Here is a 27,474-nt window from a genome sequence, read left to right on the forward strand (position 1 = left end):
AATCATACTTGCTCGAAGATTACAAAAAAATGGTTCAAATGGCTCTGAGCACTATGGGACTTAACTTCTGAGGTCATCAGTCCCCTACAACTTAGAACTACTGAAACCTAACTAACGCAAGGGCATCGCACACATCTATGCCCGAGGCAGGATTCGAACCTGCGACCGTAGCGGTCGCACGGTTCCAGACTGTAGCGCCTAGAACCACTCGGCCACCCCTTCAGGCTCGAAGATTACCGTGGCTGCTCCAACCTATTGTGACTTACAGTCAAGGACCGCAATCACTGTGAAAACATTAGCCAGCTTGGCTCCTATGTGTGCCACCTAATTTAGTCCCCTCTAGCTTTCAGTTTTGCACAGTATGGCCAGTGACACAGTGAATGAAAGCCAATAGTCACATGAAGAAGAGTGCTTGCTGTGTGAGATGAAGCAGAAAGCCACCGCTAACAGATTTTGCTGCCAGTAGTTTCGGTCCGTTGCCTAAACCTGTGTGAAGTCAACTAGGTGTCTTCGCCCTTTGGGCCACCTGCTGTGCAACAGGTGTTGGCCACCTCCCTGGTGGGTAGAAGGATAGAACCTGGGCCATCTAGCTACCAACATGTACTATCACTGTCCATTGCCTTCGATGGGCCTACATTATTGCTGTTCATCACACAGAGTGGGCACACATCATCGTCTTCACCGATAATGGAGGCCACAGTTTTAGACTCCACCTGCACCAGTGCTTCTACTGTCTGTCACTGGTACAGAAGAAGGCCACTGATCAGGGCTGCGTGTGGTGTCAGTTGCTGGTAGCTGCCACTACCCTGTGCCTGTGTTCTAACACTGAGCTATCTCCAGCACCATGCTGCCAGCCACCATCGCCATGCACCACCTTCTTGGCTGACGACTGCTGATGCTGGCACACCGTTTTCAACATGGCTTAATACGTCTGCGAGGCCAGTGACGCCGCCCCCCCCCCTCCCCCCTTATGACACTGCTTCCATCACTGTGTTTGTGATAGGCATAGTCTCAGTGATGTTCAGTTGTGCCTATTATGCGCAATTATACAGTCGGTGTGAGTCAATAACGACATAAAGGAGACTGCTTACAGTGTGAGATTAAGCAGACAGTGACCACTGACAAACTTTGCTGCCAGTAGTTTTCAAGCTGTGCCTGAGATAACTCTATATGCTGTCAACTAGGCGCCTTTCCACTGTCAAGTCACCAAAAGGATGACCACCTTCTCCTAACTGCCATCTTGCTCGTGCACTGTAGCTTCAAACCTGTGGCATGTAACTCCGCAGCTGCACTGTACTGTCTGCTGTCCGAGGTGAGCCTACTTTGTTGCTGTTCATCGCCCATAGCGGGCACACACCATCGTCCTCAGCCATGCCAGTGCCCATCGTTCGACCCTCTGTGTCTCGGTGTCTTCCACTGTAGCGAAAGAAGGAGGTCAGCAGTCAGGGCTGCCTCTGCTATCCGTCATTAGATTTTCTTAGCCAGATATGTTCTTGTGATGAGCCACTGTCGACTCCACCCAACACCATCGCTGCAGACCATTCCCCAAAAGATTGTGCGCCACAGACAACGTCAGAGGAAATTAAAAAGAAAATGAAAACATTATATTCGCAGTACTGCCGAGGTAGGTGCCAATGAGATCTAGAAGAGAAGTGGCACTGGTAGAAAGGACCTTCATATACCAGAAATACAGATTTTTACAGACTTTTGATACACCAGAGGCGTAGAACCATTGCATAACTCATAACTTCAAGGAAGAAGTAATTTTATTTCTCACCTGTATTGTTCTTCATTAATTTTTGCAGCACAAGATCAAGCGCAAGTCAGTAATTATTATCACCTATTATCAATAAAAATAGAAACGAATATTCTTTCTCTTCTTGATATTTTTTCCTTTAACACTCGACGTCATGACTGCTAGCTGCCAGTGTGTGCACTGTTTTTCTGTGCTTAGAGGCACGCCTAAACACACACGACCTTTTTCTAGTCGCTTTAGCGAGCCGTTTGTTGCGTGCTTTAAGGAACGCGTACATAGACACTTGTACCTGATGTTTAATGCAAAGAAAAGATGAAAAATCGTTGCTAAACTGCTGCCTAGAATACCCTATCGATAATGTTGGAATCCAGTGGTGTTGGCCCACCATTAGCCTTCATGATAGCTTCCACTCTTGCAAGCATACGTTCCATCAGGTGCTGGAAGGTTTCATGTGGAATGGTAGCCCATTCTTCACGGAGTGCTGCACTAAGGAGGGGCAACGATGTCGGTCGGTGAGGCCTGGCACGAAGTCGGCGTTCCAAAACATCCCAACTGTTTTCTGTAGGATTCAGGTCAGGACTCTGTGCAGACCAGTCCATTACAGGGATGTTATTGTCGTGTAATCACTCCTCCGGAGGCCATGCATTATGAACAGGTGCTCGATCGTGTTAAAAGATGCAGTCGCCATCCCCGAATTGCTCTTCAACAGTGGGAAGCAAGAAGGTGCTTAAAACATCAATGTAGGCCTGTGCCGTGATAGTGCCACGCAAAATAATAAGGGGTGCAAGCCCCCTCCATGAAAAACACGACCACGCCATAACACCACAGCCTCCGAATTTTACTTTTGGGGCTACACACGCTGGGAGATGACGTTTACCGGGCATTCGCCATATCCACACCCTGCCATTGGATCGCCACATTCTGTACCGTGATTCGTCACTTCACATAACGTTTGTCCACTGTTCAATCGTCCAATATTTACGCTCCCTAGACCAAGTGAGACGTCGTTTGGCACTTACCGGTGTGATGTGTGGCTTATGAACAGCCGCTCGTCCTAGCTGTTAAAGTACTTGCAGTGGATCCGGATGCAGTTTGGAATTGCTGTGTGATGTTCTGGATAGATGTATGACTATTAAACATTACGACCCTCTTCAACTGTGGGCGGCCTCTGTCAGTCAACAGACGAGGCCTGCCCGTACACTTTTGTGCCGTACCTGTCCCTTCACGTTTCCATTTCACTATCACAGCGGAAACAATAGACCTTGGGATATTTAGGAGTGTGGAAATCTCGCTAACAGACGTATGACACAAGTAACACCCAATCACCTTAGCAAGTCTGTGGGTTTCGCGGAACGCCCCATACTGCTCTCCCACGATTTATAATGACTACTAAAATAATAATATCGTGTGACGATGGCTTCCCGTGGGGCAGACCGTTCGCCTGGTGCCAGTCTTTCGATTTGACGCCACTTAGGTGACTTGCACGTCGATGGGGATGAAATGATAATGATTAGGACAACACAACACCCAGTCCCTGAGCGGAGAAAATCTCCGACCCAGCCGGGAATCGAACTCCGGCCCTAAGAATTGACAGTCTGTCGTGCTGACCACTCAGCTAGCGGGGGCGGACTGAGGTCGCTGATCTGGAGTTGCTGGCACTAGCTGGCAGCACAATGCACCTAAAATGAAAATGTTTGTTTTTGGAGGTGTCCGGATACTTTTGCTCACTTAGTGTAACTGCTGATGGCCTCTACTAGTTTAACATTATTCTTTGTGCTGTATGTAATGCTCCAGCGACCTCACGACGTAGGATGAACAATCTGATTAGGCACTTTAAATGGACGACTGCACAGTAGATATCAGAAATGGGATTCGTATTCACGCTTTAAACTCACCAGTGAGTGTTATGATGTTGTCTCCGAACTCACGGTCTCCATGTGCTCGTAGCCTCGACTAATGAGTCTCGGCCATTGCCCACTTATCACTTACGTCTGTTGTTAGGTACAAGAAGGCTCGACTCACTCAGAAAGAAGGGCGACTACATGAGTTCGTAGGAATAAACGCGGAGTGCGGCGTTCCCCCTACATATGCAACCAAAGAGAAAGAAATTTTTTCATTGGTCTGTAAATTTCATTTTCTTCACGCAATCATAATTTCGGCTTCATATCCATTCTAAGCTGAAATTTCACAAAATGTCCGACCTGCCTAAGGCTATCCACAAAGTACATTACGTTTTGAAATTAAAAGTAAATAAAGAATGGGAATTTTTTTTATTATATACAGGTGAAAGTCACACTTAAATACTACTTTTCTACATAGTTGCCATTTAAATTAAGTCACTTATCGTAGCGATGGACGAGCTTGGAAATTCCTTCATCGTAAACGTGGGGACATCTTTTGGGACAGAAAAGGTGTGCGTTTCTGGTCTCTACTGTACAACAGTGCAAATATCGACATACGCGCTCTCTTGAGGCAAGCAATGCGCTCATGCACCTGCGCCCTCATTCTCGTGTCTATCACTCTGATGGCTCAGTAACGGCGTGATTACTTCCTTGCTGTTAGTCGATTCTCTCGACAAATCTAATAATTTTCCCTAACGGCTGGAACGAACCCCTATTGTTATTTTCTTCTTTCTTTAATGTATTCTTTACTCCATGGATAGCTTATTTGCATCAATAGTAGTTCAGGATTCAGAATTAATAGCCGTACCCCTGTTTTGCAGACTGCCTCACCATTTCCCTAGTATTTGACTCCAAATACGGCTTTTGAATTAAATTGCATCACCTTTGCCATTCTTCTGTAGCTTCTAAGAAACTCAAATAAGCCACAGTTGATACATCTACTATAGGTTGCTAGTTCCGGTCAAGCAGACACATAATTTTTGCAGGTAAGCCATAACTGGTATGTAAAATTGCAAGAAGGGGTAACAGAGTTTCAGGTATTTCCATTTTAATTAAAGGTGTCGTATGTAATAACTGTACCCTACCTTTTCATTTATTAATTCCGTCACAAGTAGTGACGAAGAAATGTTACAAATTTCTCCAGGACTTAACATACCTGTAACATACACAAGTCCAAGAGAATTATACAAGGTACAAATGTTGTATGAAAATGTGCCAGTGATACTTTCTCGGGTAGGCAGCCAGATAATATAGTCATCTTGACAAAATATTTGAATGGACCAACTGGCCGCAGTCTTCAGGTGAATGTGCTGATATATAATCTCGCTGGAATTGAGTTTCCAACAGAACTGGTGGATCCTTTATACACTACGTCTGATCCACTACATGTACACGAGAAGATGTTTTAGTTCACAGAAATGACGATAGGACTTTGGAGCATAATGTATGCCGTAAACTTACGCGTACTGGTCATTATCTTCATGCAACCGTCATCCTCCACCCCAACACACGGAGTTCTTGCTGACTTTGATGAAGAGAGCCAATACTATTTCCGATGCAGAAATTATGGTAATGAAATTGCACCATCTTGAAGTTTTTTTTTTATGTGGAGTGGTTACACTGAGCAGCAAATAGGTCGTGTTCTCCAGTTCAGATTGCTGGGGAAACCATCGGATGATACTTGTAAATTTGTTGCGTTTTTTCCTTTTACTGGTGTATATCCTCTTAAATTTCAAGAATAATAAGAGGATATTACACCAAAAGTTTATTTATGCCACCTGCTAAGATTAGATTCCTTCATGGATCAATAAAGGATGACGTGGGACTGAGGCAACCCAGAGTATGTAAAATTTCTTGTCACAATGCGACGGCTTATATGGGCCCAACTATCTGTATTATTCACGACCAAAGTATAGAACACCATCGTCACACTCGTTTTCTCCAGCCAGAGAAAACTGCAGTGGCAGAAATATGTCCTAATGAGAGACATAACATGTTGTATGTGAGACGCTAATGATCGCTACAGCTTCATGCTATTGGGAATGTGTTCTAAAGGAATCTATTGTATTTAGATTAACTGATAATATAATTAAAACGGCTAGCGGTTTTCCTTCGAATAAGACATGGGATCCGATTTCATCTGATATTAAGCAACTGTCTTCATTTCAGCCAGTGGATTCTTTTAACTAATATTCTGCTAGCGATACATCAAAAAAATGGTTCAAATGGCTCTGAGCACTATGGGACTCAACATATGTGGTCATAAGTCGCCTATAACTTAGAACTACTTAAACCTAACTAATCTAAGGACATCACACACATCCATGCCCGAGGCAGGATTCGAACCTGCGACCGCAGCAGTCGCGCGGTTCCTGACTGAGCGCCTAGAACCGCCAGACCACCGCGGCCGGCAGCGATACATCGTTTTGCCTATTTCTTCCACAGGTGCACTATAGGTTTACTTGTGCTGCAGGACAGAAACGCTGCTGCTCGCACAGGCACGGTGTTCTGGTTACGGTATATAAAAAAGCCACTAATACTGTGGGAAACCCTGTTCCGGGGAGATAGTGCATCGACATACTCACCTGAAGATGGTGACCAGCTGGTCCGTTGAAATATTGCGTCAAGATGAATATATTATCTGGCTGCATATCCGAGAAGTGTATCATCTGTCATTACGCTAAAAGATTCTACGTAATCAAATCAAATGGTTCAAATGGCTCTGAGCACTATGGGACTTAACACCTGAGGTCATCAGTCAGCTAGAACCTAGAACTACTTAAACCTAACTAACCTAAGGACATCACACACATCCACGCCCGAATCAGGATTCGAACCTACTACCGTAGCGGTCGCGTGGTTCCAGACTGAAGCGCCTAGAACTGCTCGGCCACTCCGGCCGGCCGTAATCACATCACGATTTGTGAGTTTAAAGCGGCAAAGCCACAACCTGATGAATGAATTCACAGATAAGGCAACTATAGCTTTGGTCATGTCATATATCTGGCAACTATGACACGCGAAAATGCGACAACATAAGAATTCCACGACGTGTACTGAACCAGTATGGCAGTGTGTACCCTGAATGCCAACATTGACTATGTTTCCAGTACAGGAGGTCATGGTAGGGGTTGAAATGCAGCACACGCAATGAGGTTGTGTGTAAATTTATTGTGCAAGAGTACAAAAGAAACAGAAATAAATCAAAATCAACTACTGTGCTTCAAAATAGTTCCCTGGTGCAAACAAACAGCGTTTCCAACGATGTGGAAGGCGCTGAATACCACTGCCATTGCCATAAATGTGGGCCACTTTTCGCCGAAATGCTGTGAGCGCATCTGCGCTGTTTGCAAAGCTACTTCTAAGCAATGGTTTCTCCGTTATGGAGTAGGGTCGAAGTCGCGTGGACTGATGTCTGACGAGTAGGGTGGGAAGGGGGGGGGGGGGCGGGTGTTCCATGTTGTAGCACGGCCAACCTCTCATAGAATGTTTCAGGCGCTGCTACCAACCGCAGTCGTAATCTCTCAGTTGATTTCGGTAAGGTTTGTCGTGTTTGTTTAGAATGTATTTACTACGATTTCAATGGTGCCACACTTTCGCACAATACATCATAGTTGCCATGACTAATAGAATCGCCCTCGTAATTTCAAGACGTATAATAACATGTTTCAAAATTCTTTTAAGATGGATCTCATGGGAAGTACACTGATTGAATATCAATAACAGTTTCAAAAAATTACGTGTAAACATTTGAACTGATAGGCAGAGGTGCTATTCTTGATGACTTACAAACGTGTGATGGGTTTGGAGCAATCATCCCCAACAGTCTGCTCAAAAACACACATCAAAAAAAGTCTTGCATCACCCCAGTTCCCAGAACTCATGAAAATAGACGTTGACTATGGGCATTGTAACATAGACACAGTCCTTGGCTGTTTAGAGATGACATTAAACCCGCCCAAAGGTGTACACAACCATGCATCAGCAGCGCCTATTAGACGGAGAGGGTCCGACAGCCGTTCAGTTCCAGTCATTCCACAAGGAAGGAGGTAAAAGCTCGCGTTCTCTGTAGTTCAACCCTGCCTAGACGGTCGATACGGCGGTTCGATCGTATCCGCATTGTTACTTTGTACCAGGATGGGCTCTCAACAAGGAAAGCGTCCAGGCGTCTCGTAGTGAAACAAAGCGATGTTGTTCGGACATGTAGGAGATACAGGTCGCACGGGATTAGCCAAGCTGTCTGGCGCTGCAGTCACGGATTGTGCGGCTGGTCCCGGCGGAGGTTCGAGTCCTCCCTCGGGCATGGGTGTGTGTATTCGTCCTTCGGATAATTTAGGTTAAGTAGTGTGTAAGCTTAGGGACTGATGACGTTATCAGTTGAACATTTTAGGAGATACAGAGAGACAGGAACTGTCGATCACATGCCTCGCTCAGGGAGCTCAAGGGATACTACTGCAGTGGATGACCGCTTCCTACTTATTATGGATCGGAGGAACCCTGACAGCAACGCCACCATGTTGAATGATGCTTTTTGTGCAGCCACAGGAGGACTCCAACTGTGTGCATTTGGCTGCACGATGCGTAACATCACTCCCGACATCCATCTCGAGGTCCACCGTTGTAACCACGACACCATGTAGCGTGGTACAGACGGGCCCAATAACATGCCTAATGGACCGCTCAGGACTGGCATCACGTTCTCTTCACCGATGAGTGTCGCATATACCTTCAACCAGACAATCGTCGGAGACGTGTTTGGAGGTAACCCAGTCAGGTTTAATGCCTTACACAAACTGTCCAGCGGGTGCAGCAAGATAGAGGTTTCCTGATGGTTTTTTTTTGGGGGGGGGGGGGGAGGAGGAGGGGCATTATGTGGGGCCGACTGACGCCTCTAGTCATCATGGAAGGAGCTGCAACGGCTGTACGATACGTGAATGCAACCATATCGGCAGCATATTGGCGAGGCTTTCGACTTCATGGACGACAGTTGGCGCCCATCGTGCACATATTGTGAATGACTTGCTTCAGGATAACAAAATCGATCGACTAGAGTGGCCAGCATGTTCTCCAGACGTGAAACCTATAGAAAATGCCTGGGATTGATTGAAAAGGGCTGTTTATGGACGACGTTACCCACCAATCACTCTGACGAGTCTACGCCTAATCGCCGTTGAGGAGTGGGATAATCTGTAGCAACAGTGCCTTCGTGAACTTGTGGATAGTATGCCACGACGACTACAGGCATACTTCAATGGAAGAGGACGTGCTACTGGGTATTAAAGGTGCCGGTGTGTACAGCAGTCTGGACCACCACCTCTGAAGGTCTCGGCATATGGTGATACAACATGCAATGTGTGGTTTTCATGAGAAATAAAAATGGCGGAAATAATGTTTACGTTTATCTCTTTCCACTTTTTTGTACAGGTTTCGGAACTCTCGGCACCGAGGGGATGCAAAACTTTTTTTGATGTGTTTATTAGGAAGCACGAATGAATATGCTTCGTTTGAAAGGAACCCTGCAAATAATAATAAGTGTGATATTGCTGAAACAAACACATATCCTTGACGATATGAGTGCCAAAGAAGTCCGAAAATTAAATGTGGGAAACACTCAGGTATGCACCAATTGTGAAATATACATCAATATATGTTTGACATCCAGAAAATATGCATTAATCATTTAATATTTTTCCTGTAAACAAATTTTTATCGTCCTTGGCTCAGTCAATTCATGTTTAGGATATATTTCCTTTAACTGTATTTTGTTTGTCATTATTTTCTGCCACTATGACAGACCTATTCAATAACGGTATATTTAAAATCCACACTCGTGACTAGGACGCCCGACCACCGTTTTCGCGGCAGCGATGCAACCCCTAGTCCACCTAGGGGGGTTTCATATAAAGATCAATCAGCAAATATGTGACCATTACCTCTGGCCAAATTCTAGAGATTCATTTGTTCACAACCCACGTTCATGAATTAGTCTCACCTATAAGTTACTATACGCTAAGGACTGCCGGTACCATATTTCTTATATTCACTGTCAGTTCGGCACATTGTTATGCCAATTAACGAATATTTTCTCCTGTTACTAAAAGTATTTATATACTCTATTTTGTCGATTCAGTAACTCCACTGAAGGTATATTTTTTTAATCCATAAAAGTAATGATAAGAACATTTTAGTATCGGCCCGTGACTGTCATTTTAATGTGAGCCATGCTCCAGACTAACTTATCTGATATGTACGGAACTTCACATTATAGATAAACAGACAGTCGTATTTAGTTCCAGTGTGCTTTCTGAATAAGCGAAGCAAATGCGAGTGTCTCTTTATAGCCTTGAGCCTAATCTTTTCACTTAAATAATATATTCGTCGCTCCCAGCCTTTTGTCGTTGCCAGCAAGAGTTTGACATTCTGGAAATTAATATGTTTATTGTTGGATTCGCACTAAAAAACGGCGTCAAATTACAAAATAATCACAAACACAAAAGTTCTCGCTACTTTATTATAACCACTCTATGACACATTATACTAAGTTCTAAATAACAGCACTGTGGGAATTCTACGAAGGAAATGAGTATTCATAGGAGTGGTATGGTGTAGAGTATTTTTAGAAATGCCAGTACAACACAGTCGAGGCTTTGATTGTGGTTATAAGTTCAGTCTGAAGCCCGATGCCGTCTGCCCAACGGATAGCTACTCGTGTTCGTCAGTCGAACAAATACTTCTCTTCTCTGGTATTTTTCGTTTACTGTAGCTCTCTCTAGTACCACAGACCTCATTCTCTGATGTCTTATTACGTATGCTATCATGCAGTCCCTTCTTGTTGTCAATGTTTTCCAGTCCTCTCTTCCCCGATTCTGTGGACAACTTCGCTATCTCTTTACAAGTCCCATTGATTTTCAACATATTTCCACATCATTACATCTAAAATGCTTTGATTCACTTCTTCCCTTCTCTTTCGGTTTTTCCTCTTTGAATAAATCACTTGCACACAATACTGTGATCCAGAAGCACATTCTCAGAAATTTCATTCTCACATTGAGCCCTAGTTTCTTACTAGCCTGTGCTAGTCTGCTTCTTACGTCATGCCCACCTTGCTTTGTCCGTCACGCACAATTTACCTCCAAGGCACACAATTCCATCACCTTATCTAGACCGTGATCCCGTATCTTGATGTAAAGTTCAACGCTAATCTCATATACGATCATCCAACTTTCTTCACTGACGATGATTCACGTCACCGCTTACATCCTGGACTATATCACATCACAATCTACAAAATAATTCGAGCAGCTCTCTATCAGCACCAAAAATTTGGGGCGGTATTACATTCTCTTCGTTAATAGTTTTGTGTCGGTGAGAGAAAGAAGCAGAGGGAGGAGGAGGAAAATGGGAAAATGGGGAGGAACTGGGGAGGAAAGAGAGAGGGAAGGTAGGTCTAAGAGAGAGGACAAGTGCCTAAGCAAATGAGTGAATGCATTTATATTCATTTATTAGAGAGTAGTTTGTTTATTTCTATATTTCTCACTACTGTTGGAATACGTTTAACTATTTAAACCTTCTACTTCTGCGGTTTTATTATGAAAATTCGTACTTCTATGGATTGCTTTGGATACTTCGCTGTCTTATAATTTCACTAAAGTAAAATAAGTTTGAAACGCCATCACCTAAGATGAAATTAAATGTTCAGCTGCAAGCAAGTGCTTTCTGTAAGTGTGCTTTGTATAGAATGAATATGAGCGCTATCCGTGTACAGTTTGTATCCTCTGAAGCTGATAGAGTTAAATTCTTAAACTAGTAGTGAAAGCAACACAAAATGTATACCATTCATCCACATTCAAGTTGGTATTCCGATTTGCTATTAAAAACATTCAATAGCGCTTATTTGTTTATTTAATCGTATGGCTAGGGCCCCCCGCCGGGCAGACCGTTCACCGGGTGCTGGTCTTTCAATTTGACGCCACTTCGGGGATCTGCAGTCGATGAGGATGACAGGATGATCATCATCATCCTGTCATCCTCATCGACAGCCCAACACCCAGTGCCTGGGCGGAGAAAATTTTCCTCATCGCTGGCTGAGTAATGTGATAAGGATATCATATACAACAAAATGGGAGCTATGTAAAAAAATTAGAGATAGCCAAAATCGAGCTACGTAGTCACTACAAACAGTACTGTAAGCTACTTAAAATGTCAATAATAAGGAAAAGGAGTGTAATATGTCAACAGAATAGCTATTTATTTATTTATTTATTTACATGTCTAGTTCCGTAGGACCAAATTGAGGAGCAAATCTCAAAGGTCATGGAATGTGTCATTATATGAAATTACAACGTAAAAGTAATAACAGATGAAATAAAACGTTTATGAAGCCAAAAAAGAGTCAAGCCACAAGTTTAAGTTAAAGCAATCCTCGACAGAATAGAAGGAGTGACCCCTACCTATTTCTGAACCAAAAATATCATTTCAGAATGGGAAGAGATACCCCAAAATATAATACCATACGACATAAGCGAATGAAGATAAGCAAAGTAGATTAATTTTCATGTAGAACAATCACTTACTTCAGATACCGTTCGAGTAGTAAAAATTGCAGCAGTAAGTCTTTGAACAAGATCCTGAACGTAGGCTTTCCACGACAGTTTGCTATCTATCGGAACACCTAGTAATTGTAACTGTTCAGTTCCACTAATTATATACCTATTCTGTCAAATTAAAACGTCAGGTTCTGTTGACGTATCTGGATAAAATTAAAACCATATGGTCAGTCATGAAGGAAATGTCCAGCCAACAGCACAAGATCTAGGACATGAAGTCAATACGCAGTAAAAATGTTTTTGTTACCGATAATTCACCGATATGTAGAGTACTTAACATTCACTTTCTAAGTACAGTGCGTGAATTAAATAAAAAATTACTTTCTACAGGGATCGTATCACTTTCTTAGGAAATGGCTTTCCAGGAGTGATGCGTTAAATAAATTCCTGTGATACTGATAAGGAGAAACTGAGTCAATAATTAGCTAAAGACTGAGGACTTACATTGACATGATTTGGTATCTAGCGGGATAGTAAAGCACTGTGATGTGTATGTTAGCCTAGTGCTCAGCCAAATTTGCTATTTTTCGTTTAGGAATTGTCAATTTCCTCAACAATTAAAGTACTCGGTAGTGATATCGAACTCTTTGAAAATTAATTCAAAATTTATCAAAAACCATTTGTAAGTCATACTTGTAAACTTAAAAAATAATATTTAATAAATAAAATTGGCAGATTTTTTTATAAACATAAAAAGAAATTAGAAGGATTTCTCTGCAGAAGTATTCGATTTAGAGGATATGCGTATCGGAACTTTTTTGCTTTATAAGTCCGTTTCACTTTGTGAAATATTTCCCCTCTTCCCCAGACACTATGTACTCTTTGTAAACAAAATTACACTCACGTGACATTAATTCTCTGCGACAGAACTTCCCACACTTCGCACACATAACCTCCACAGTGTGTCTTGTTGAAGAAAGTCACGTCTGGCCAGTCCTGAAACAACCCAACAGGGAATTAAATGTATGGAAAGAAAATAAGTGTGGCAAAGTGCTGTATATCAGCTTCTTAACAAGAGTGTCGAAGAGTCCGTCAAACATTATGAGACCAGACATAAAAACCACAAAAAACGTCTTTTATGTAAATGGCCATATGATATTTCGTCCCCGTGTATATACGTTGGACAGAGTCTTCAAATAGTTTTTTTTTTTCGTATACACATATGTAAAACGAGAAATTTTCAACATAAACCACAGAGAAATAGTGTCTCATCAATACAGTTCAGGCATGCGCTCATTTTCCTGCCTGTTAGACGATGAGGCTATAGACCAGCGAATGAAGCTACGTATACTGTTTGTTTCATGTGATAGTAATAACTGAAGTAGTTATATCCTATTTACATCTACGGTCTGATGTATTGTAATCCGCAAACTATCTGTACATTATTGACTGTGATCCATCAGTACCTTCATCAAAAATGTAGAATCCAACTGAAAGACTGCACTGTAAGGCTGGTCATACTGGCTGAACAACCTCTGGCACGTTTCTTTTAATGAGAAGGGTGCGTAATCCCTCATTTCCTGACCATCGTCAGAAGATGATTCCTTTTTGATTTGGCTCTCTGCCGATTCTTGCAGACGGTCGAGAGGCCACTCTTCCGTCTCTTTCGTCGCTCTTTCCTGTACTCCTCCTGCACTGCGCTAGGGTCGTCAGACAAGAAAATCGCTGTTCCGGATGAAAGCAGCTCGTCGTTGTCAGACAGGTCTGTGTGAGTGTGTTTACTGTGAACCGCGCATCCCTGAGCACCAACAGATTTCTACTACAAGCGAACATTCAGAAACGGTAGGTAGTCGTCAATGTCGACAGCCGTGGTGCATCTGACGTGTTTACAAATGTTGACCCGTCCAAATACCCGCACTCATTATCACGCCTCTTTCGGCGTTCTGGTAAGTGCGCTGGCCCCGCTTGGAGGTGGAATCCACCCGACGCATTAACGACAATTGCTGGTGTGCTGACTATCCTGGATGTGCCTTTTAGGAGGTTTCCCACAGCTGAGTAGCTGAGTACCGGGGTGATACCCACGTCCCACGTCGGCTGCATGATACTCACACTTTCGCACGGCTAACATCGGACACAAACAGACGTAGTATACAATTTCCATCCAAGAGTGGAACAGGAGGGATAGAGAGGAGGGAGGGAATGGGGAAAATGGGATGGGAGGAGGGGGTGGTGGCCAGCATCCGACCCACTAACTTCAAAACTTCCGTTTGACGAACCGGCCCTGCGTAGGTACCGGATGAAGTCAGATAAACAGAAGAGATTATTTATAAACGTAATGTAACTCATCCCGAATTTTGCCAAGCAAATACCCTGCGTGTTGGCATATCACGGACGTTTCGCCTACGCATCTGTAGAAATGTTTCAGTAGCGTTAATGCGATTTCTTCTAATTCCACTCAAAAGATCGCCTCTACAGGTACGGTACTACCGGTTCAATAATGTTGAGGATCAGCCGTTGCAGCGATTTGAATATAATTTTCGCAGCCGACAACCACACAAAGAGGCAAATTGTATGACCGAAAATGCGCCAGATTCTGGAAGGGGGTATTTGCCTTCCGAAACGTTGATGAGTCAGTCAGAACTGGGGGTCAAGAAAACCGATAAAATTGTATTTCAGCGTCGTGGCACGAAAACCTTAACAAGAATAATAGTACACTACTGGCCATTAAAATTGCTACACCAAGAAGAAATGCAGATGATAAACGGGTATGCATTCGACAAATATATTCAGCTAGAACTGACATGTGATTAGGTTTTCACGCAAATCAGTACTCAGAATAACCACGTCTGGCCGTAATAACGGCCTTGATACGCCTGGGTATTTGGTCAAACAGACCTTGGATGGCATGTACAGTTACAGCTGCCAATGCAGCTTCAACACGATACAACAGTTCATCAAGAGTCGTGACTGGCGTATTGTGACGACCCAGTTGCTCGGCTACCATTGAGCAGACGTTTTCATTTGATGAGAGATCTGGAGAATGTCCCGCTCAGGGCAGCAGTCGAACATTTTCTGTGTCCAGAAAGCCCGTACAGGAAGTGCAACATGCAGTCGTGCAATATCCTGCTGAAATATAGGGTTTCGCTGGGATCGCATGAAGGGTAGAGCCACGGATCGTGACACATCTGAATGTAACGTCCACTGTTCAAAGTGCCGTCAATGCGAACAAGAGGTGACCGAGATATGTAACCAATGGTACCCCAAACCATCAACCCGGGTGATACGCCAGTATGGCGATCACGAATACACGCTTCCAATGTGCGTTCAACGCGATGTCGCCAAACATGGATGCGACCATCATGATGTTACAAAAAGAAATTGCATTCATCCGAAAAAACGACGTTTTGCCATTCGTGCACCCAGGTTCGTCGTTGAGCACACCATCGCAGGAGCTCCTGTCTGTGATGCAGCGTCAAGGTAACCGCAGCCACAGTCTCCGAGCTGATAGTCCATGCTGCTGCAAACGTCGTCGAACTGTTCGTGCAGTTGGTTGTTGTCTTGCAAACGTCCCGTGGCTGCACGATCCGCTACAGCCATGCGGATAAAATGCCTGTCATATCGACTGCTAATGATACGAGGCCGTTGGGATCCAGCACGGCGTTCCGTGTTACCCTCCTGAACCCACCGATTCCAAATTCTGCTAACAGTCACTGGATCTCGACCAACGTGATCAAAAATGTCGCGATACGATAAACCGCAATCGCGATAGGCTACAATCCGACCTTTATCAAAGTCGGAAACGTGGTGGTACGCATTTCTCCTCCTTACACGAGGCAACGAGAAATCAGTTGGAAATTTTCCTCATGTCAGCACGTTGTAGGTGTCACCACCGGCGCCAACCTTGTGTGAAAGCTATGGAAAGCTAATCATTTGCATACCATAGCACCTTCTTCCTGTCGGTTAAATTTCGTGTTTGTAGCACGTTATCTTTGTGGTGTAGTAATTTTAATGGCCAGTAGTGTATGTGCCGCCGTTACATCTTGCATTTTATTCCACACCTACGCAACCTCTAGCAAGAGAATCATTGCTCAACACGTCAGTATAACAGGCAATTTCGTTTCGATTACAAAAAAATATTTAAGTGTACCTCAGCTTCATTCGTTACTTCTGGTTTCGGAGATGGCGTTTCAGCCAGCACTGCTGTTTCTTTTAGTTACCAGGAACCTCTATTAAAAATATCTACTTCTATTAGACATACGGTACCAGTACTACGCGTCAGACATAGTTCAACTTTTTTTAGGTTTTAGGATGTTGTAGATGTATTTCTGAGTACATCGAAAGATGACTTACCTCAACTACCCCCAACTTCATGTTGTATCCCATCAAGTCTTTCCGCCGCATACCGATGGTCTCGTTTGCACAAGTAAGTTGTTTGCTAGTGTGCCATGTGCAGTACTTGTTCGTAACCAGGGGATATCCCTTGCCCACCCGGTAAGCTTCCAGTATATTGTGTGTACCCTTAACTGATGGCACAGCGACATAGAAATTCGAGTTGAATTCAATGTGCAGATCGTGCAACACCAAATCCGGCTCCCTATCATTCAGTACCAACAACCATATGAACTCCGATTGCCGCCTCTCGAACAGTTCCTGTGTGTGCAAAAAACAAAATCACTAATCAAAGGAATGTATGAGATGAATTAATTATTTTTAACAGGACAATGCTTCCATAAATAAGGTGATTTCGTTGCTTACGTAAATGAGTTTATTAAGTAACATATTTCTCAAAACGTGTTTTTTTCTCAGTGTATAGTCTGAAGTGCAGCATGTTGGTATCATCTATGGTCGATACTGACGAGTCAACAGACTGCGCAACATAATGTGTGACGTGTGCAATACTGACCTGACACAGATGTAACACCACTTATTGTTGTAATTAGCAACAATTTTTACTACTGAATGTGTCACAGCTGTTGCTCATCCAAGATACGATGACGATATAATTCAGGAAATTGTCTAATATGTAACAAAGTTTATAATTTTAGGTAGACGCACACAGAAAAAGTAATCTTTCTAGTTACAGGACAGCTAATTTTAGTGTCAATGTGCTATATCTTTTATTTGTATTTGGGCGCGGTTCACTAACGCACGTTTGACAGATGGTGAGGGTCTGATGTGAGCCTAGGGTCCCTAGGAGGTGGCGTGCCGGAGCTGACAGATTTGTGCAGACAACTGAGCTACTGTTATTGCCAGGTAGCAGCTACCACGAAGTCCATTGCGTAAGTAATTCTTTGACTAATGACCGTTTGAGGGCAGTGTGTTCCGTGAGGGGAGCGCGTCTTAATATAATTCACGGCCGCCGCAAGAATAAAATCAGTATTAATGAATTTACGCAATACGTGTAGGACCATCTACATCTACATGACTACTCTGCAATTCACATTTAAGTGCTTAGCAGAGGGTTCATCGAACCACAATCATACTATCTCTCTACTATTCCACTCCCGAACAGCGAGCGGGAAAAACGAACACCTAAACCTTTCTGTTCGAGCTCTGATTTCTCTTATTTTATTTTGATGATCATTCCTACCTATGTAGGTTGGGCTCAACAAAATATTTTCGCATTCGGAAGAGAAAGTTGGTGACTGAAATTTCGTAAAAAGGTCTCGCCGCGATGAAAAACGTCTATGCTTTAATGACTTCCATCCCAACTCGTGTATCATATCTGCCACACTCTCTCCCCTATAACGTGATAATACAAAACGAGCTGCCCTTTTTTGCACCCTTTCGATGTCCTCCGTCAATCCCACCTGGTAAGGATCCCACACCGCGCAGCAATATTCTAACAGAGGACGAACGAGTGTAGTGTAAGCTGTCTCTTTAGTGGACTTGTTGCATCTTCTAAGTGTCCTGCCAATGAAACGCAACCTTTGGCTCGCCTTCCCGACAATATTATCTATGTGGTCCTTCCAACTGAAGTTGTTCGTAATTTTAACACCCGGTACTTAGTTGAATTGACAGCCTTGAGAATTGTACTATTTATCGAGTAATCGAGTTCCAACGGATTTCTTTTGGAATTACACGAGGCGAGTATGCAAGATTAAAGACCCACTCTGTGCTTGTAACAGCGTGATACTCAGTCTCGAAGAAATATATACTATTACCGAAATCATTTAAAGTTAGTTAATTTCGATCTCCTTAAATGGGGAAATTTTAGCAGATCAGTACTGTTTTCCGGACCAGAAATCGAGCCTAGGACGTTTCCCTTTCTTGGACAAGTGCTCTAACGACATTGTTTGTCGTCCAGCCTCTATCGTCTCACTTTAATGCCAGAAATGACTTGTTATCGGTAAGATTCTGTCATTCTGCTATCTCTTAAGTCCTTTTATTTTTTAGGTGTAATGTCTTCTTTGAAACTTCAATGCTCTTGGGAAACTCAAAGTTGTTCTTAAAGAAACGAAGAAAAATAAATAAATAAAATTTCTTCGTTCACTAAAACGTCACTCGAGGTTTATATTGGAGTCTTCACTGTTCTAAAAATTTAAACAGAACTTTATTACTTCTAAAATTCAAAAGATCACGAGAACTGACAACTACAAAAAATTTTTAAAAATAAATTAATTAATTGAGGACATATAAGCACTTCTGGTGGAGGTGACGAATGCTTCTGTTGAAATAAATTGTTCTTCTCATTTGGTAACTCTTCTTTAGACATAAACACACTGAAAATCAAAATTTTTCGTTGATGAATAATTTTACGGTGAAAACTGAAACTTTTTTTAGCAAAAATTTTAAAAAAGTCAAACAATTCATTTTCTTTCTGTTGATAATGCAATTAGCAGGAAATCATTCATCCATCTTTTATATGTTGTGTTTTTTCTAATATCATGGTGTTCTTCCACTAGGTTCATGATGCAATTTCTCGTTATTGTGTTTTCATCTTTAGTGTGTAATAAACATATTGTTCTATAATCGAGGCACGATTATTGTTTCTTGCGTCAGGTAATAGCTTCCATTCTAGATGTAATGCATGGTTGATGCTTATTGTGGTACCTGACGTTCTGTTCATCAACGCTGTTCTGTTCTCCTCGTCCAGTTCAAAATTCGGTCTTTTCATCCACGAGTTAGGAATGTCCATCAGGTTACGTCGCTCGCAAAGTGACCTATCTCTGAGACATTTTGTGGAGACTCTCTTCCGTAGGAAATAGTTCTTTTCTTCACAGCGAGCGGTCTTTCGATTGAAATATTGGCATGATACTTTTCCTCCGTAAGTGCTTCCACTTTATTAGCCTAGAATTTCCGCTCCGTTGGAGGCAGTAGTATTGTTGTTTGGTGATATCACAATTTTGATGTTGACGTGACACGGGATATCTTGCAGATGCCTTTTTTTGCATAAAAGGTGCAAACATGGCCAAAATCGTGATTTATGTGGCCTATGATTAGTTCTTGAAACCTGTTTGTGAGATCCAAGACTCAGAAGAGCTCTTTCGTAATTCCCATTTGATAATGCAAACGTTCTCGAAGTTCCTGCTATAAAAATGGCCGTACTTCAGTGTCTAGTCCTCCTGGAAGGTATCTTAGAATACAGTTCCCGTCTAGATATGCCGTAGGAAAGAGCGAAGATATTTTGCTATACGGTTTTTGGTACAGTAGCGTCGCTGTGAAATGATATATTTTGACTAACAAGTTACCGTTAGTTTGTTCTGCTCGTTGAAACTTATCGAACGCTCTTATGTGTGACTAAGTCACCCTAAAATTCTTAGGGATGTTTTAGGGTAGGGGAGAGAAGCGACTGGCATGTGAGCAACGCTCCGATATGGCTGGAGTAAATTCTACGAATCTTAGCACACAGCCGGATTACTATTTAGGTGAACATGTTGTCGATTAATACATCCCTATTATACTTAGAAGTGGTGGTTGGAAGGAGGTTACATGTAAAAATAATCGAAAGCGACCGATACTAGCGTCTAATCCATAATTTTCGGAGTAGCTAGTGCGATTGGCAGTTCCGATGACGCTTCAGTGATGGTAGAGGTGGACATGGGAGTGCAATAGCTGTAGTATATAAAAATTACGAAACATATTAAGTGGGCTTAGGGGCAAAACAGAAGTAACATGTAAAGACATTCGAAGTACTGACATTACCGTGAAATATGAAGTATTAGAAGTCCCTAAGGTCACTGAAGGCAGTTCCGATGACATTAATACCGATGGGTTGTGATGGAGCTGAGGGTGGCAAGGGAGAGGCTTATAGATACACTCCTGGAAATGGAAAAAAGAACACATTGACACCGGTGTGTCAGACCCACCATACTTGCTCCGGACACTGCGAGAGGGCTGTACAAGCAATGATCACACGCATGGCACAGCGGAAACACCAGGAACCGCGGTGTTGGCCGTCGAATGGCACTAGCTGCGCAGCATTTGTGCACCGCCGCCGTCAGTGTCAGCCAGTTTGCCGTGGCATACGGAGCTCCATCGCAGTCTTTAACACTGGTAGCATGCCGCGACAGCGTGGACGTGAACCGTATGTGCAGTTGACGGACTTTGAGCGAGAGCGTATAGTGGGCATGCGGGAGGCCGGGTGGACGTACCGCCGAATTGCTCAACACGTGGGGACTGAGGTCTCCACAGTACATCGATGTTGTCGCCAGTGGTCGGCGGAAGGTGCACGTGCCCGTCGACCTGGGAACGGACCGCAGCGACGCACGGATGCACGCCAAGACCGTAGGATCCTACGCAGTGCCGTAGGGGACCGCACCGCCACTTCCCAGCAAATTAGGGACACTGTTGCTCCTAGGGTATCGGCGAGGACCATTCGCAACCGTCTCCATGAAGCTGGGCTACGGTCCCGCACACCGTTAGGCCGTCTTCCGCTCACGCCCCAACATCGTGCAGCCCGCCTCCAGTGGTGTCGAGACAGGCGTGAATGGAGGGACGAATGGAGACGTGTCGTCTTCAGCGATGAGAGTCGCTTCTGCCTTGCTGCCAATGATGGTCGTATACGTGTTTGGCGGCGTGCAGGTGAGCGCCACAATCAGGACTGCATACGACCGAGGCACACAGGGCCAACACCCGGCATCATGGTGTGGGGAGTGATCTCCTACACTGGCCGTACACCTCTGGTGATCGTCGAGGGGACACTGAATAGTGCACGGTACATCCAAACCGTCATCGAACCCATCGTTCTACCATTCCTAGACCGGCAAGGGAACTTGCTGTTCCAACAGGACAATGCACGTCCGCATGTATCCCATGCCACCCAACGTGCTCTAGAAGGTGTAAGTCAACTACCCTGGCCAGCAAGATCTCCGGATCTGTCCCCCATTGAGCATGTTTGGGACTGGATGAAGCGTCGTCTCACACGGTCTGCACGTCCAGCACGAACGCTGGTCCAACTGAGGCGCCAGGTGGAAATGGCATGGCAAGCCGTTCCACAGGACTACATCCAGCATCTCTACGATCGTCTCCATGGGAGAATAGCAGCCTGCATTGCTGCGAAAGGTGGATATACACTGTACTAGTGCCGACATTGTGCATGCTCTGTTGCCTGTGTGTATGTGCCTGTGGCTCTGTCAGTGTGATCATGTGATGTATCTGACCCCAGGAATGTGTCAATAAAGTTTCCCCTTCGTGGGACAATGAATTCACGGTGTTCTTATTTCAATTTCCAGGAGTGTAGTTTAAAACAAATAAAGTTTGTGTTATATAAACTTTATTTGTCTAGGTTGCGAGTTTATAAAATGATATGCTCGGTTTCGATTGTGCTACTAATCATCATCCTATCATAATAAATGGTCACAGAGTTTAACGTGTCACACAATGAAAATCATGTACCGAGTCATTATAACTGTTTAAATGGATCAGTGTCCGCCCCCGGTAGCTGAGTGGTCAGCGCGACAGACTTTCAATCCTCATGGCCCGGGTTCGATTGCCGACTGGGTCGGAGATTTTCTCCGCTCAGGGACTGGGTGTTGTGTTGTCCTAATGATCATCAATTCATCCCCATCGATGCGCAAGTCGCCGAAGTGGCGTCAAACCGAAAGACTTGCACCCGGCGGTCGGACTATCCGACGGGAGGCCCTCGTCACACGACATTATTATTAGTGGACCAGTACTTGACCGTGCAACGTGAAGTGCTACACTCTGTAGCGAATTTTATTATCTGAAGATGATTGCTATCAAAATCGACAACCGGTTATAGCACATTTTAAAGTTGCGGTCTAGTCAGACAAAGCTCATATTGAAATGTGAGATCGCGATTCCACATTCTTGACCATTGAAGTCACACATTATTTTACTGTTGCCTGGGTAGTATTTGTGATTTCTAGGATGGCTGGTGACAGTATGGAATAGCTGTTAGGGTTTGGATGGGAAGTTGTAGGTAACACGTAAAGCACAGTGTGTAACGTGCAAGGCAATCAAACACGCTGGACATTTAAATCACAGCCTGGAAAGACAGTGGGCATAAAACTTGTCCAGCACACCTGGACGAGGGAGTGATAGAAGGTGGAATGGTAAGATAAGGAATATGACTGGTATTAGTGCCTGTAGCTTACTCAAATCTACATCTCTATATCTACATCCATACTCCGCAAGCCACCTGACGGTGTGTGGCGGAGGGTACCTTAAGTACCTCTATCGGTTCTCCCTTCTATTCCAGTCTCGTATTGTTCGTGGAAAGATACATTGTCGGTATACCTCCGTGTGGGCTCTCTGATTTTATCTCATGGTCTCTTCGCGAGATATACGTAGGAGGGAGCAATGTACTGTTTCAGTCCTCGGTGAAGGTATGTTCTCGAAACTTCAACAAAAGCCCGAACCGAGCTACTGAGCGTCTCTCCTGCAGAGTCTTCCACAGCATCATCCGCAAAAAACCTCAGTAAACTTCCGATGTCATCCGCAAGGTCATTTATGTATATTGTGAATAGCAACGGTACTACGACACTAGGTCCATCGAAGAATTTATTTCTTCTCACAACACGGAGGTAAATAACAGTTGTGTTAAATTAACATTTGAATGAATTTTTAAAATACTTTTTAGTTAGTATACTGTATCATCTTCGTAACGCTTTCGCGATTACTAAATGATCCTGTAAAGAAGCGCGCTGCTCTCATGTGGATCTTCTCTATCTCTTCTATCAACCTTATCTGGTACGGATCCCATGCTGCTGAGCAGTATTCAAGCAGTGGGCGAACAAGCGTACTGTAACCTACTTCCTTTGTTTTCGGATTGCATTTCCTTAGTATTCTTCCAATGAATCTCAGTCTGGCATCTGCTTTACCGACAATCAACTTTATATGATCATTCCATTTTAAATCACTCCTAATGCGTACTCCCAGATAATTTATGAAATTAACTGCTTCCAGTTGCTGACCCGCTATATTGTAGCTAAATGATAAGGGATCTTTGTTTCTATGTATTCGCAGAACTTTACATTTGTGTACATTGAGATTCAATTGCCATTCCCTGCACCATGCGTCAATTCGCTGCAGATCCTCCTGCATTTCAGTACATTTTTCCATTGTTACAACCTCTCGATATACCACAGCATCATCCGCAAAAAACCTCAGTAAACTTCCGATGTCATCCGCAAGGTCATTTATGTATATTGTGAATAGCAACGGTACTACGACACTAGGTCCATCGAAGAATTTATTTCTTCTCACAACACGGAGGTAAATAACAGTTGTGTTAAATTAACATTTGAATGAATTTTTAAAATACTTTTTAGTTAGTATACTGTATTAAAACTGTTAAAATCATGTAAATAAACTAAATTTATTTTTACGATAAGGGGATTGTGGGTCCCCTTTGATGCAAACACGTTTTGTTTCTTCAGCGTGTCTCCTTATTATAGAACATAAATATTAATAGTTACATTAGATGACGAAAACCGTTACAATATGTTGCACTGTTTGACTCCAGACACATGTGCGAATAGTCCTATACTACCTTTTTTATCTTATAGTCATCGCATGTTTCTACGATTGTTGTGTTTTTAGACGTACAGTAAGTCACCTGCAAAGGAATGAGCAGTTGTCATTAACAAAATCTAAAATATGAACTTGAAAATATTTGTATTGTGAAAATGAAACCTGCGGCTGTCTAGTGAGAACAGTTTTGGTGGGCACTGGGTTATAGCGCATTCCGTCGTGAGCTCTCGTTGGCTGACCGAATTCGAGAAAAACCAAAACTTTAACTTTGTCAGTAATTCAAATATTACACCATCTTGCAGTTGACGTGTGTCGCGAAAGCTATCGCAAATCGTGAAGAGTTTGAAAGGTACAGTGGGACATCTAACAAGTCCTGTTTATTAGATATTGGTCAGGGTGGAGCGGAGCAATTACTACTGTGTGTGTGTGAGTGCGTGTGTGTGTGTGTGTGTGTGTGTGTGTGTGTTTTATTTCCGTTCCGTGTTGCGTGTCAGTTCTTTTAAAGCACTAAGGGATGTGTTGTTTCGACATGTTGAACGTTCATTTGTTACCGTTTTATCTTCCACAAGAGCCTTTTGTATATAATAGTTGACTTCTAATGTTAATTAATGGTATATGCAATTGGTGTGCTTCAGAATGTTGAAATCTGCCGGTCAGACTGCTAACATTCAATGTATTCGTCCTTCTGCAAATTATGACCGCAACCGTGTTCCAAAGATGTTTTGTGCCAAGTAATCTATTACTTAAGGTATCACAGTTTTTGACTAGTCGAGTAAAGGCAAAGACTACTAGAGAGTACTTTGAGGCTGCAAGTGCATGCCAATCAAGGGTCTGTGTGAGCTCCCTGATCTGTTTTGTGGGCTCCTTTGAACGAGGAACAAGTCATTCTGTTCTGTTCCTGACTGGGTTTCCGACCGGCTTCCCGCAAGCGGCGTTATGCCGCTTCTATCTTAACGTTGTTCTTAAGACTTCCTCCTTAGCTGGAGCAGATTCGTTTGTGTATTTATATCTGTTAACATATTTTTGCATTTTTCTTTTCAACAATTAATTGTTTAGAGAGGTGAGAAGCTGAAAGCCAGTATTTTACGGCACTACATGCTGCGACTGAGAGTATGTCCTGTTTCATGTATCAATGGTTATGGACTGAGTCATAATGATCTTAAATTATTAACTGAAGCTTCTACGATTTATTTTCTACCCTCTGTCACTTACGAAATTCGTGTCTCAAGATGCAACTACTTATGTGGTTTTGCATTTATTTCACAATCTGGAACTAACATCAAGTACGAACTGTAATCAAAAACCTAGCTCTAGTAGGAATGTTGCGCAATGTAAGGCAAAACTACACCCAGTGTAAGCCTTTTCAAAACTGTAAAGAGCAGAAACCTTTCTTCTGCTCTTTACGTGCCTTACAGCTTACAAAGTAAGTAGTGATGCGGAGACTGTGAGACAGCTTGCTCTTTATCAGACAATGCCCGATGTGGTTGTGGTACATCTTTATATTTCAGGTTTGGTTTCGAAATGAATCTTTGAGTAAGATTATGACACTGCCATGAGTGAGAATGGTTGTACTCAGGTATTCATTTGTGCACCATTTACTTCCGTTGCGCAAGGTAAGCACATCCTGTTCTTGGATATGTTTATGAAGGTCAGGTTACATTACAAATTATTCTTTGGGCCAAAACTGGATGCAAAGAAGTTTATACTATCAGGGCATTGTTCTGAAGACATATCTTCATGTATTCAGGTCACTATACGAAAAGAGTAGATGGCTTACAATGTGTAGATCCGTTTCATTACTTGTGGGCTGGTGGTTTTCATTTATTAAGTGATCTGCGAAAGGGGAATGAAAGATGTCACTCTTTACATCTTTCATGCGTTCTGTGTACCGTTTTCGGGAATTTCTGCATGTTTCTCTTATATACTGGGATTAATAGTGTTGCTTATTAGTTGACACCTTCCTGAATTTCTGAATTTGTCTATAGTTCTTTTGTCTGATCGTAGTCTGTCTTGTTTTGTGTTATTTGTTATGCGTGTTGTTGTAATCTCTTGTTTCTTGATTTTATTTGCAGTTCTATGTGCTATTTTATTCTTATATGCGTACTATCTGCTTCCTTTTTCATGTGGTATGTGGCCTGTTATGTTGCCTATGTGTTCTGCCTCTGAGCTTCCAGACTCTTTAGTTGAATCTTACTGGCCATTCTGATTACCTTTCATCATCATTATGCCTTATTGTTTTCATGGTTTAGAATAAAGAAATACACTAAAATGTCGGTATATCGTCGAAACTAGTTCGGGAAATTGAAAACAAGATGTGTTTGCATCAAGATGGACTCAAAATCCTAGAAAGTCTTAGGTAGACTCGAACCAAGAAAAGAAGAACTCAAGTGGGTAATGTTTGTTTATTTTTACCCTTCATGCTTGTTCATTTCCTTTCCTAATCCAGTACAAGATTAAGATGATCAGTTAGTGACGTTACAAAAACCTAGGCACGTTAGAATAAAAGACGGAATGGGGAAAATGTGAATATATGCAAAGCAAATATTTCCAGACCAATGTATTATGACGGTAGTTTAAATACATATTTCGAACATTTATTTTTCAAGTCGTCATCAACGTCTGCAAAAGAACAATGCTTGAACATAAAAACATATTTCACTTACCGACATGTTCGATGCCTTGAAGAGCAAATCTTTGTTTGGCACAATGAACAACGGCATGCCTGAACAACTGTGAATAAAGTTCTTTTGGAATGTATGCTGCAGCATCCCCGTCTGATGATATGTTGCCATTTGTCTGAGCAAGTCCATTAGGGTTCTCGACTTCCTTAGCGTGTCTGGAGGATATTCAAAAAATCATTTTCTACACAAGTATTTTCACAACAAGCGATTTTCGAAAAGCAAATCTGATAACTAGTATCTACTAGTAATTTGAATACCAGAAATGAATTTGACACACAAGAAATATAACTTAGCGATACAAAGATCTTTCACTAATGTAGCAATTTCTGCGTTAATATCAAGACTGCCATATCGAATAAGTGTGCTTAGATCAGCAGATTCTTCTCTTATGGTTGAGTATAACGCCCAGTCGACAATCATATCGTGTCTGTGAACAACTAGGGCTGCGGAAGCAATCGACTATGGGCCTGCTAAAAGAAACATAATACTATATGCTTGAAATTAATTTAATGAGCACAGGGATTTGAAGCCATTTTTGTCAGAATAAGGTCCACTGTTTTAATAGTCGGCGTATGGTTTCCGCTACGATTCATCAACGTAATACGAATACTGTTCTCCACTTTTGCGATATGAGTGCTTCAATGAATGTGGTA

The 27,474-nt window shown here is 42.8% G+C and overlaps 1 protein-coding gene across 1 annotated transcript in view; it reads right to left on the bottom strand.

Annotated features, from left to right (window-relative positions):
• The window catches only part of LOC126335732 (glutamate receptor ionotropic, kainate glr-3-like), a 64,507-nt gene extending 37,698 nt beyond the window's left edge, over positions 1-26,809 (bottom strand). Inside the window, exons 1-3 of the mRNA XM_049999188.1 lie at positions 26,804-26,809; positions 16,554-16,853; positions 13,108-13,199 (exon numbers count right to left, since the gene is read on the bottom strand). Of these exons, the coding sequence (XP_049855145.1) occupies positions 13,108-13,199; positions 16,554-16,853; positions 26,804-26,809 (398 nt within the window). The remainder of the gene's footprint in view (positions 1-13,107; positions 13,200-16,553; positions 16,854-26,803) is intronic.
• Between the last annotated feature and the right edge of the window lie 665 nt (positions 26,810-27,474).

The sequence above is a fragment of the Schistocerca gregaria genome, chromosome 2 (genome assembly GCF_023897955.1).
Source record: "Schistocerca gregaria isolate iqSchGreg1 chromosome 2, iqSchGreg1.2, whole genome shotgun sequence".
In the NCBI taxonomy this organism is placed as follows: Eukaryota; Metazoa; Arthropoda; class Insecta; order Orthoptera; family Acrididae; genus Schistocerca; species Schistocerca gregaria.